This window comes from Diplotaxodon limnothrissa, linkage group LG7 (assembly GCF_057381915.1).
Source record: "Diplotaxodon limnothrissa isolate DT_005_m linkage group LG7, D_limnothrissa_male_GT1.1, whole genome shotgun sequence".
In the NCBI taxonomy this organism is placed as follows: Eukaryota; Metazoa; Chordata; class Actinopteri; order Cichliformes; family Cichlidae; genus Diplotaxodon; species Diplotaxodon limnothrissa.
The window spans coordinates 30727528-30741062 of NC_140602.1; the positions used below are offsets into that span (position 1 = coordinate 30727528).

General features: G+C 41.0%; 1 protein-coding gene across 1 annotated transcript in view; it reads left to right on the forward strand.

Moving 5' to 3' along the window:
* Positions 1-9498, forward strand: part of myo5b (myosin VB) — a 45882-nt gene extending 36384 nt beyond the window's left edge. The window contains exons 29-39 of the mRNA XM_085357881.1: positions 45-139; positions 2233-2431; positions 2528-2621; positions 2713-2856; positions 3260-3411; positions 3497-3586; positions 3672-3822; positions 6116-6410; positions 7278-7452; positions 7541-7621; positions 8853-9498. Coding sequence (XP_085214007.1) covers positions 45-139; positions 2233-2431; positions 2528-2621; positions 2713-2856; positions 3260-3411; positions 3497-3586; positions 3672-3822; positions 6116-6410; positions 7278-7452; positions 7541-7621; positions 8853-9005 — 1629 coding nt within the window. The 3' untranslated portion in view covers positions 9006-9498. The remainder of the gene's footprint in view (positions 1-44; positions 140-2232; positions 2432-2527; positions 2622-2712; positions 2857-3259; positions 3412-3496; positions 3587-3671; positions 3823-6115; positions 6411-7277; positions 7453-7540; positions 7622-8852) is intronic.
* The last annotated feature ends 4037 nt before the right edge of the window (positions 9499-13535 follow it).

The following is a 13535-nucleotide window of genomic DNA, read 5'->3' on the forward strand; positions in this document are numbered from 1 at the left end:
GCTGTTGTTTGGTGATGTGACATGCTCTTTCTGTGTCTGAGCAGGAAACTGATTCTACTCCTGTGGTGAACAACAGCAAAGAGCCTGTGGACAAAGAGGAGGCGCTCAAAGCTTACCATGGACTGTGTGAGTCCAAAAAGTAAGTGACTAAAGAACCGAAACCAGCCAGCTTTACCACAGTGAGGTATTTGGGCAGAAGAGATCCTCCATACAGGTCACGTCAGCTGATCTCCTCTTTAGTTGTTGACACAAAAGGCTTTGAATGCACTCTTTGTACTTTGCTCTGGCTGTTCTCAAGTATTTGATTAAAAAATCCTTCTTTTCTTCTCTAATGAATGATCCTGCTAATTGAAACTTTCTGAGACTTTAAATCAGATTTCAGAGCGACAGATTGCCGGACACGAGGACTGTCTGTCGCAGACTTCGTGTCATTCACTTCTGTCAGCTGCGCTGAAGCTTCAACAGATCACATTTCTGTTTCCTTCACACATTTTCAGTCTCTACTCATTTTTAATGTCCAGTTTGAGAGTCTCACAAGACTTTGAGGCTTTTCCCAAACCTACATAACGATCAGCGGGTAGCTCCTTACCTCTGAACACAGAAACAAAACCACAAAACAGAAACAAACAAAAGAAGACAACAAACAAAATAACCAACAGCTGGTTTAAATTCGGCTCCTTCTGCACATCTGGGCCACATCCAGCTCCCCTGCTGTCTCTAGAAGGACGGTTGTTCTGACAACTTGAAATTTCACAAACTCCGAGAAAACAAAACTGATCTGACTTCATGTCGAGCATGATCACTGCTGATCTGAGCTCTTCTATGGAAGTTGGTTCCATTGAAGAGGAAAACTGTTAAATACTCTAGCAACAACAAGTAAGCCTGCAGTGTGAGAGCGAGGTGCTCTAATGGTACTACAAGGTCATTAAGATAAGATGGGGCCTGATTATTTAAAACCTTGTATGTGAGCAATATTGAGTTTTGGATTAAACAGGGAGCCAATGAGGGGAAGCCAATATAGGAGAAATGTAGCTTCAGAAGACATCATAGACACTCCTGAACCAGCACCGTCTCACTGCACTTCATCTCGCTTAGTCACATCAAATCTGTTCAGTTGTGTTTCTAGAAATGAATTTCCCCATTTTTGATTTCAGTCTTTGGTCTGATATCTCCTCGTGTGCACGTGTTACATTTTCAAAGTGCAAAAAAACCCCAAAATCAGTCCCACAGAAGTGATTGTGATTTGGGTTAAAATAAAACACCTTTGTGCCGTTCCTTTTTCATAGGACCCACCAAAACACAGGGCTGTGATCATCACAAATAACGAGTGTAGCTCTAACAGTGTTTTAGTGGCAGCAGCTGAAGTTGTGGTTTTTCTCTTGTTTATGTAGCGACTAACCTTTCTGCTGCTCTCCCTCCTCTCTGTTCGCTGCGTTGCTCCTCACATGCTGCTTTTATCTGCTTCTCTGTGTCCTCTGCCTGCTGCTGCTGGACACCAGTAACCATCAGGACTGGTGTTACCTGAATGAAGATGGAGAGCTGGGCTTGGCTTACCAGGGCCTCAAACAAGTGGCCAGGTTTCTGTTTGCTCATTTCCTCTGCTTCCTTTCATTTCAAAAAAATCATCTCTGTAATGTTCTGGACCTCAGTCTGTTCGTGAAGAGCCGCTTCTACACCCAGTGTGTGAAATATGAGGATGCTCTCAGCTCCTAAGTAAAATCCGCCATGTGAACTCAATCTGGATTTGAAGTTTGTTTATGAGCCCAGAAAGCAGCTGTGATGGTTCAGCTTAAGGCGACGATTATCCTCAATATTCTCTTTATATGTTTGAGAGTTGCTGATGAATCATATGCAGTTTAATATTTATGCAGCCTGAAGAAGAGGACACCATTAATTTAAAATACACAAACATCAGTATTAACTCAGTGAGTCACACATTCACGTGTCAGTGCTGACTCAGCAACTTTTAGAGCAAAAATCATAAAATTATTACTTCTAAAATAAAACAAACAAAGTAAACCTTCATCATGAACCTTCAGTGTGATGTTACTTCATGGGAAGGTTAATGAAAATGTGTCTTAGCCCTCAGAGGATGTTTCACACATTGGCTGTATCACCACTGATCTGTCTGTGCGGTGTTTTGCTGTGTTTTTGTTTGTTTTTTTGTTTGTTTTGGTGTTTTGTTGTTTTCGGTGTCTGTCAGTAACACTCTGGTCCTCCCGGTCCTGCCAGGCTGCTGGAGGCTCAGCTGCAGACTCAGTCCAGGCAGCACAAAGACGAGCTGGAGGCCCTTCACACTCAGATCGAGCTGCTGAAGGGTGACATCGAGGATAAGCAGGAAAAGCTCAGCTACATGATGTCTCTGTCTCCAGAGGCTCAGGTGGAGTACAGCGTCCAGCAGGAGATCACGCGGCTCACCAATGACAACCTGGTGAGCAATACTGCAGCAGCCGCTGCTGCCGGACTCCCTTCCTGATTCCTGTTTTCTGTTTTCCGTTTTCTGACGCTGCTCTGTGTCTTCCTGCAGGATCTCAAAGAGCTGGTGGAGAAGCTGGAGAAGAACGAGAGGAAGCTGAAGAAGCAGCTCAAGATCTACATGAAGAAGGTCCAGGAGCTGGAAGGTAACAGGAGAACAGGAAGCTGCTCTGTAGAGCTGCACCTGATGGTCAGAGGCTAAGTGTGTGTGTGTGTGTCCATGTGTCTGTTTTTCAGCTGCTCAAGCAGCAGCTCAGAGCAGCAGGTCCAAACCTGAGCTGATACGCCAGGTGACTGTCCAGAGGAAGGAGAAGGACTTTGAGGGGATGCTGGAGTACAACAAGGAGAACGAGGCGCTGCTGGTCAAGACCCTGATCAATGGTAAGAACATCGCCCCAGCTTCATGTGGTTTTTCTATCTTACATGAGGTTTCATATTGTGGGTGAGGTATTCCCATCCACCTCAGACTGCGTTTGTTCAAACCGCATGCTGGATAAGATTTCTCCCACAGCTTTCAGAAGTTAGAACGGAAGCTCTGAACAAATATTCTAACTTAAATATTTATTAAATCGGGCATTTGGTAGTTAGAAAAAGCAACACAAAAAGCTGTCTGGTTTCCAGCTGTTTCTGTAGCTCCCCAACGTCCCTCACAGTGACGGCTTTACTGTCACTAAAGTTGAGCTGGAGGTGAAGTTGAAAATATGTGATGACAAGACGAACAGCAGGATGCATGTCCTCAGGATAATAAAACCAGAGTTGTTTCACCCATTGCATGTGATTTCAGACATCCGCCCCAACAACGTGTCTGGTACGGTGCCCTGTCTGCCAGCTTACATCCTCTTCATGTGCATCCGCCACGCTGACTACATCAATGATGACCAGAAGGTGGAGTCTCTGCTTACCTCCACCATCAACGCAATCAAGAAGGTCCTCAAGGTTGGTGCTACTGCACACACAGCCCACCTGTCTGATTCCACACACAGGTTCTTTTATTTTGAAAGTCCTTTTATTCATTCTGCAGAAGAACAACGATGACTTTGAGATGACATCCTTCTGGTTGGCCAACACCAGCCGACTGCTTCACTGTCTGAAGCAATACAGCGGTGAGGAGGTGAGGACCTGATCGATATCTGTAATGAATGAGCAGACAGAAGCAGCGATTAACCACTCTCACATCCTGACATCTTCTTCATCAGGCATTTATGACACAGAACACGTCCAAACAGAACGAGCACTGTCTGAAGAACTTTGACCTGGCTGAGTACAGACAGGTGTTGAGCGATCTCTCCATCCAGATCTACCAGCAACTCATCAAAGTGGCAGAAGGCATCATTCAACCCATGATCGGTGAGTTTGCCTGAAACACCAAAAAGGAGAATTTTATGGTTTGATGCATTTAATTGCAAGATGCATAAATGCACATGATGCATTGGTTATATTTTGCTTAAAGAAATATTTATGTGGTTTTCTAATTGGTGCCTCTCGTTCAGCTTGGTGTGTTATTTCAGCATAGTTAAAAATAAAGAGCTCGGGACCTTATAGAAAACTTTGCAAAGCTCCTCTCTTGCTGGATGGTCAAATGTCCTGGACAATATGAGTTGCATTCATCAGTCAGATTTCTAGAAGGATAAATATCCAGCCAGTAGAAAGAGATTAGAAACTGTTCGAGATATGGCCTTTCTCCTGTTGCAGCAGATTCATTTACAAAATTCTTGAAGAGTTATTTCACATTTTTCTACTACATGTTTGGGATGTTTAACCTGTCTGTGAGAATTTTAATCTTTAATCTGAAAACCCTGCGTTTGTTTTCTTTAAGGATGTGGAAGCTAGTAATATATTGTTTGACCTTTTTTTTCTTTCACCAGGGTTGTAAAATTGTGCACGTTTAAAAGGGAAAATTGCATTTTAATTTCTGCGTGAGTCGTTGACAAAATGAAAACATGCTGGACTTTGCTGACTGTGTGTTCAGGTGATGTAACTCTGTTCCTTGAGAAAGTCAGCTGCTTGACATACCGACAGAAGTGGGTATAGAGTCATTTGTGGGGAAAGAGGTACTTTCCTCCCGAGTCCCTTTATGAGAAACACAAACATGTTTGTGCTGAAAACAGCTGACAAAACCATCCGTTAGTGTGTTTAAACCAGATGGACAGAAGTCTGGTGGTAAATGAAAAAGAAGTGAAAATAAAGACTTCTGGAGCCAACAGGATAAAATGATGACAAGCTGTGTCATTAAGCCTCATCTCTGTTGTTAAATATGAAAAACTCAGTGACTTAACCACAACCCGAATCTGCAGACATCACTTTCAGTCTTCTAAAACATGCAGCGTGTCAGTGAGTGGCTGTCAAAGATGTTTGGCTTTCACAGATCATTGCTCTCTGTTGCAGTGACATTTTAGATATGAGCCACACTAGTAGCTGCTGTTTCATCTGCTGTCAGCCAAAACATTAATGCAAAGGTTGATAGTGCAACCAAACCGAATTCTGTCCAAGGAAACATTTCTGTGTTCTCAATTCAGAGCTGAACTACTTATTTTAACTCACTGCTGTAACCGCATCATCAAAGGAGCTGAGGGCCGCCCAAGAAGTCCTGTTACAATTATACAGAAAAATAAAATGGGGTTTACCGTCCAGCAAAACCATCATTGTGTAATGAGAGCAGCACGAAACGGAACCGAAGCATTATTTAGATGCTAAACTAAATGATAAATGCGGTCATTTGTAGTGTTTGGTCAAGTGTCATAACATGAGGAAGAAGCAGGTTATCACAACAACCCCATGGTGAAATCTTCTAGTCCCACTCTTCTCCTGTTTTGTGTTGGTTTGAGTTTTCGTTGAGTTTGTCTGTTGAACACTTGGGGAATTTTTTTCAGAAACTACGTCACTCTGAGGTAGCAGCTGACTCATTTCGTCCCCATATGAGTCATCATGTGACTTTCTGCTATTGGACTGTGCACAGTGGTTACCACAGCAACCACAGAGCTGTGGTCAGTGTGAACTTCATCGTTATTAAAGGTATTTTTATCTACCAGAAGTCTTTAAGTCGAACAGAGTAAAGGCAGGCTAAAAAAATCCCCTCAGAGCTGCAGGACGGTTATCAGTGGACAGATGAGTTAGGGTCAAATCGAAGACTAAACCTAAGACACGGTCCAGAGCTTGAAGAAAGATGAGTTTTGAAGGGTTTTTTTTTTTTTTTTGGCGAATGCATACCCTCCACCAAAGCAAAAGAGTCTGTGAGCTGCTGCAGGAATTCAACCACAATCAGCTGGATGTTCTTGGAGTGAGCAAAGTAAAACTGAATTGAAGTAGCTAACAGCAAACATGGATTCATGGTTTAGATCAAAGTGAGCAACTTCGGCAGCAAAGTGCTGCTCAAGACTGCCTCAACATACCTGGAGCTGCAACCTCATTGAAGATCTGAAAACTCTGGAGTCTAAATGGAGAAAAGCCAAAACCACAAAGTGACTGGAGAACAAAACAACAAGCGTTGGAGGAACTAAGTCTGTATAGCACCATCCTGTGTGTTTTTCTAGATCATTTTGTTGCTGTGTAACTGGTGTAGGTCTGTACCTTCCCATCTGTTCTATAAACGTTCTTCTTTGTATGTCTGAACTCCTTTTCTGGTTTCTGTTTTGCCATCCAGTGTCGGCCATGTTGGAGAGCGAGAGCATCCCCAGCCTGGCAGGCGTGAAGCCGATGGGCTACAGGAACCGTTCGTCCAGCATGGACATGGACGCCGACGGCCCCACCAGCTACACCCTGCAGGCCCTGATCAAGCAGCTGGGGCAGTTCCACAACATCATGCGAGACCACGGTCTGGACCCTGAGATCATAGGTCAGGCGGTCCGGCAGCTCTTCCACTGCATCAACGCTGTTACCCTTAACAACCTGTTGCTGCGCAAGGACGTCTGCTCCTGGAGCACCGGCATGCAGCTCAGGTACTAAACCTGCAGCCGACACCCACAAGCTCAACTTTATAGTTTGTACTCCATTACAATGCAAAACAAATTTACTAAAATCTGTGAACTATGTACCATATATATTTTATAATTTATACTTTATATTGCAGGTATTTCATTGAATTAGAATCCAGTGAAAATTTCTTTGCAAGTTAAATGAACTAAAGAAAAACGTCAGTGAGCTCAGTTCGTCTTTGAAGTTCTTCCCTCGTTAGTTACAAGTTCTAGAGATGAATGGTGCAGATAGCTTCAGCTGTGGTTAATGACTCATTTTTATCAACAAACCTAACAATAATCCCAAACAGGTCACAAGTTAACTCACAGCTCGCTGAGCTCAGCCAGCTGTTCCATCACTACAGGCTGCCCTTTTTGGCTTTTTCATGCAGTACACAAAAACACATCACCTCAATCCAACATGACTGTCAGTTGAATAGAAAGGCTGGAATAGAACATCATCAAGTTTATGATGATTTTCTATTGTATTCATATCATGAAAGCTTAAATTGAGTTTTAGGTTGCGCTCTGTCCAAAATAATAATTTAAAAAACTTAAGAAGTGAAATTATTACAATAATAATCTGGATTTTTCTGGGGCGACAAGAAAGAACAAGAAATCAAAGAAGCACTGGTAGAAGAAGAGCATTGACCATAACTTGTTACATAATGTGCTGGTTTGTTGTTAGTGTTCAGATTCAGGAGAAAGATCGCACAGAGAGATGGAGGTTGGCTTTAACGTCACATCGCCAAAACCTTGTATGCCTGAACTCTGTGGGTCTCCCATCAACCCCAACCCTCACTTTGAATTGTGTGTGTGTGTGTGTGTGTGTGTGTGTGTGTGTGTACACAGGTACAACACCAGTCAGTTGGAGGAGTGGCTCAGAGGAAATAACTTGTATCAGAGTAAAGCTGCAGCTACTCTGGAGCCGATCATTCAGGCTGCACAGCTGCTGCAGGTCAAGAAGAAAACGTCGCAGGACGCCGAGGCCATCTGTGCGCTGTGCACCGCGCTCACCATGCAGCAGGTACGCTCAGCTCATCTGAACCCGAGCAGGCGATCGATAACACTCCCGATCAGATAATGACAGGATGTTAACCTGCTGTCTCCTGCAGATCGTGAAAATCCTGAACCTCTACACGCCTCTGAACGAGTTTGAAGAACGAGTCACTGTGTCCTTCATCAGAAACATTCAGGTGTGAATCACACAGACAGTTTAGCTGCTTATACCTCTACCAAACACCAGAGGGAGGATTCCTCTGGGACATGAAAAGAACAAATGTAAAATTTTGAAGCATAAAAGGTGGAATCTGAATGTCAGATCCGTTTACAGATGTGATGTTAGAAAATTTAACACCTCATGCTGCTGGTGCCAAATCTGAAGATCTGAACCAATCAGGTCATTTAAAAACAGAACTGCAGAATTATTTTTGCTTCTGTGCTTCTTATTCTGCTTTGGAAATAGTTCACTTTGGTAGAAAACAGAAGTAAAAGCAGAGGTGCTCATACAGAGCCTTTTTTTTTTTTAAACATCACCAAAGTGTCTCTTTAACTTTGTACTGCCCACATCCAATGTAGATATTTGGGAAAACCCTGCATTGCTAAACAAAACCAGGAGCTCCCAGCAGTTTTCAGGAAAATCTGATATCTTACACGAATCCTATAAAATGCCCACGGTCGGTCTGATGAGGCAAGTGTAAACATACGTAACATACATACATGCGTAAACATATCCAATAATGTAAATTCTGCGAAAAACCATGTTGCTGTCTTCGGATAAACTGAAACTGTTTGGCGTTAAGAGCAAATTTAACCTCCTAGGACCGGGCGTCCACATACGTGGACTGCACATTTTGGGTTGTCTAGACCAAAATACTAAATCTTGCTCCACAAGGTCCTGATATCCACTTATGAGGACATTATACTGCCACTGTTCTATCTCATTTTTCTCAGAAACAAAAATCTGGTAAAAATAAATAAATAAATAAATCTGGTAATTCTTTGTTTTTACTTTCATCAGGTCCCAATCAGCCAAAATGACAAAGAAATTAAAAATCATGCCATGAAAGAGTTCGGGTCTTAGGAGGTTAAAGGTTGCACAACTATAAACAGCTGAATTGCTTTCAGCTGCCTTGGTTCTACTGCTGCCGGTAACACGGCAGTAGTAGAACAAAGTTCATGAATCCAGGTCACAAACTGTCCTGGAGCAGGAAAGTAAGCAGGAGCCACGGCCTCCAGAAACTAGAAGGTTTCTGTTTGTCTGCATTCAGTCATTTCAGCTGTGTGCAACATTACACAGCAAAAGCATGAAATATAAACGGGTTTCTGATGTCTGTTCTTTTTAGGTTTTTTGTATGAATACTTTGCCTCTACGGGACCAGTGATGTCAGCCTCATGTTTGACTTCTCTCTGTCTCTGTGTGTCCAGAATCGCCTTCAGGAGAGGAATGACCCTCCTCAGCTTCTTTTGGATACCAAACACACTTTCCCGGTCCTCTTCCCTTACTCGCCGTCTGCCCTCAGCCTGGAGATGCTGCACATTCCTGCCTCGCTTAACATCGACTTCCTCGTCAGAGTCTGATGACCTGCCAATTAATCTGACTGTTTCCCAGCAGCGTCTGCTGCCTGACACCTCTTATTGATCATTGTTTCTGTCTCCATGTCTTCCTGAGAGCAGCACGTCTGCCTTTCTGCCGAACAAGTTCATCTCCTCACGTCTCTCTGAAGTAAATCCTCCACGTTTCTGAAAAAAACCTGCAGAAGTCCAGTCTGTGGAGTCCACATCACAGTTGTTCTTCTCTGACAGTAAACTGTGCTGCTGTTTGAGTAGATAAAGAAACACAGAATCTAACAGAAGGAGCAGAAAGGTTTGCAGAAGGATGAAGAAGGTCAGGAGGAAGGTTCAGAGGGATCATTTAGACTCAGAAGAAAAACAAGATTTTTTAGATGTGCGTGAAGGTTTCTGAAGATTTAAAACGCAGACAAACATCAGCGACCCGAATAACTGACAATATTCAGCATTTAAAAGTTCAGGCTTAATCAGTCAAAATTGCATGAGATTGGTTGGCTGTGTCAGCAGTAACATGTTGATTTCTGTAGACTCTTTACTTCCTTTGAGCCTTGAAGGTTGTGGGTCGTATTTATTTATTTAGTTATTCAGTAGCATTAAAAGGCTGATTATCTGCTTCTGTACTGATATAACGACACCTTTAAACACTAAAATTACACTAAACTAAAACTAAGCTGTTAACAGTTATTTAATCTCATATTTGCTCCTGCTCCTCCAGTCATGTGTCATCATGTGACTCTCAGCTGCTCCTAATACACAGTCAGCTGTGGAGGATCCCAAACGTGTCAGAAGAAAGTATCAGAAGTTATCAGATCTGTCTTCCTGTGATCGTTTGGCCAATTAAAAAAACAAAATGATAAAATAATGCTGCAAACGAAAGCAAATGTTTAAGATGAAACTAACTGCTGGGATACGTCAGGGTTATTCAGGTTGGCTGGTGCAGAGACGTGAATCTTGTTTTTTTTTGCATTTAAAGACAGAAAGATGTTCAAATGTAGACGAATAAATGAAGCGATGAAAATGCGACGGTGTAGTTTTTAATAACAGCTGCTGGCAGTGTGATAGCAGTTAATGAGCTAAAGAGCAGGTAGGTTGTTCTCCCCCTGGCTTCTGGAAAACCTTGTTGTTCACTCAGCTGGTGCAGAGCAGCCTGTAAAACGCAAATCAACACTTTTTCTGATCTCCTCTCAGAGTCTGTGCAGGACTTCCACTTCGTCTCTCTGTAATGTCGTTTATTTCTGTGGGAAGTTATTTTTTTTACTGTTTCTGTTCTTCTGTTTCTCTCTTTTGCACCACACGTGGAAACACTACTAGGTAAAATACTAAACATGCACAAGATAACACTGCAAACCATCACACCCTCACATTTTTCCTTTTCCTCCAAACCCACGTGCCATTCTACGCTGATGATGTTCTGTTGGATGCCGTTCATCTTCATCTTTTTATGAAGTGCAAATGTAATAAAATGAAGTTTAACATGTGAAGAGTTTCACTGCAAACCTGCTGTGCACAAGTTTAATAATTCAGGTCATTCATAAGACAAAAACCGTAAACTGGATGTTTTTGTGCTGACTTCACACGTAACTGAATGTTTGGTTTTATTCTGCAGTAAAGCTCTTCAGTTTCAGATGTTTGAGTCTGGATGAAACGGAGTCAATCACTGTAACTCAAAGAATATATTTTGGAATTGAAGTCTTGCTGATGTTCTGTTAGCGTCTTCTTTGTTTATGAAATGAAATTTCTTATTGAAACATTTCTGGCAAAAATATAAACGTTATTTCCATAGTTTAGCTGAAGCTGATGGGAGTTTAACCAAGTTTACACACTTGTAGCTGCTCTGATCATTCAGAGAGCAGAGCCCCTTGTTTCTGCCCCAAAGTCACAGCTGGAGCATGTTTACAGGTGTGTTTGTTGAGGTCTCACTGCTTATAGTGCCAGTCTGAAACTGCTGAAGCATAAATTAAAAACAAAATGTTTGAGAATATGAAACTGCTAAATGCACTTTGTAGGCTTAGGTGTAAACTTCAGTTCAGACTTCAATACTGCAGTCACAGCAATAAGCTCATCACTAAAAATGAAAGTCTGACAGGTTTTTAATGTGCAGAGAACTTTTACAAATTACAAACATTTCAGGGACATTTCTGTTATTTTTAATTTTCAATCAAAATCCAATGAAATGGTGATTAAATGCAAATTTAATCTGGATTATTTCCCCAAACAAGAGACACAAAAGCAGCCTGATGTCAGTTCATTAATCTTTCATGTCTAAAGCAGCCAAAGAAACTTCTCAGTGTGCTGTCTTCAGAGAAAATATTAAAGTAAGAAAAATTCTTTACAAGTGATTCCAAACATCTGAGAGCAGCACATGTCTGCACATACTTGCCTGGTGTCTGATTTCTGAAAAAATGTTTACCTTAAAGTGTTGCAGAAAAGCTACAAACTGGTCAAACAACTGAACCAACACAGAGATTTGAGCATCACAAATGCTTCACCTGATGTGTTCTTCCAAAAATACTTTCTGAATTAGTCAGAATGAAAAACACTGAATATAAAATGAACCTGCAAAGTATAAACATGACTAAAATGAAACCTCATTAATAAACCCGTTCAGTGCATTTAACTTAACGTTATCCTCAAATAACTTATTCTTCAACCTTAAGAATCAAATTTCATCATATTCATCTTCAACAATCACAAAGTTTCTTCAAACTGGAGAAAAATCAAACCCAGTTTTCAAACACAGTCTGACGATGAGGCACTTTGGTGCTCGACACGTCACTGATGTTGAAGGAAAATAAGATTTATCACCCTGAATTAAAACTACAACGTTCTCTAATGTTTCTGATCTCTAAGTGAATAAATACTATAAAAATGTCCCCACAGTCTGCACTGACTGTTGGCAGAGAAGAAGAAGAGCAGCTCTGTGAACGAGGGTTTGGTTTGCTTCCCACAGCAGCTCGCTGTCAGTTGTGCCAGCTGTCGGCCTGCGAGGTCGTCCGTGGTTTACCTGTCGCTCAGGTGGCTCAAAGCTTCACAGGACGCCCACTGATCTGTTTCACACTCTTACACACACACTGTGACTGCAGGCTTAATAAAACACTGAGTCACTGTCGGGCAAAAGAGTGAATATTTTTAATTAAACAGTCGTATTTAATAAAATATATTCACCATCTTTAGTTTGTTCAGGTTTTATCATAATGACCTAAAACAAAACTAAACAATTGTGCAACAGAATTTAAACTGAATTTTAAAAAACTGGAAACTACCCAAAATAATAATATGCACTTAAAGTTAAATATAAAACTAGAGGAAGTGTCTTTAGTTTTGGTTTCTTCTTCTTTATTTTACAGCTTGACAAAAACCAAATATAATATTATAAAAGCTGGAAAAAAAGCCATTGAAACAAACTCCATCTTGAAACTGCAACAAGAGTTTCAAACCATTTTCCTCTACCTGGAGAACTGAGCCTGCACTTTATTTATCATCAGTTACCTGCAGCTTTTACTGTGACTGTCCCACTGCTGCTTTAACCATTCATTCACTGTGTGTGGAAAGACAAGTCATCATAATCCACACATGTATAATGGACGTGTTAAAATAATAAGCATTTATTTTAACATTTTAAAACCAAGCTTGTTGTGTCAAATCTGACACGTCTGTTCTAAGAGTGCATAACTTACAACAGTCTCCTCAACAAACGCACCAGTTGTGTCCTGTTTAACTTCAGCCGCCCTGAGAACAAGTCCACCAGAGCCTTTGCATTTTTACATGCTGTATTTTTTAGAGCATTTCAAGTTCCTATTCATCAATACAACCGCTCTATCCTAACTTTTTATAATATGTATACATTAAGTCCATAGTAACTACATAAAATTCTAAAAAACGCAATAAACTACAAAGAAAATGAAAATTGTTATTTTTATGTTGTTTTTACAGATTATTTTTGTTACAGAAATTTTGGAGGTTTATCCCTCAAAACAAGTTGCACAAAATTTCCAACCACAGGAAATTTATTTTGAGTGTCTTCATAGTTTCATTTTCGAGATACACTAATTTTTGTAAACTGCAGCAAAAATGAAAATAAATATTATTGTGCACAATTTGCAAAAAATCAGCATGTGCAGCAAAATAAACCATTTCAAACAGTGCAGTTTAAGTTCTGAGCATCAGGAACTACACAGAAAAGCATAGACATCACCCAAAAATAGTTTTGAAGAGTAAAGGTTTATTTCTAATTGTCAAAAATCATTATAGTCACAATAATGAGGTCAAAAGTCTATTGGAAAACTTAACAAATGTGATTTGAGAGTTTAAAGTTATGTACCCCACAGATTATACTGTAGTATGAGGAGACTGGAACATGAGACCAGATGAATGGATGGACAGATGGCCTCCTCGCTTAGGAAGGAGGCAGCAGAATAACATTGCTGTGAACTTTGCTTGTGATAATAATTTCATAGACATTTAGAGACATGTGAATCCTGGAGTTAAGAGTTATCTGTGGTTTAAACCTAATGAAGATATTTGTTAAATTCAGGATCA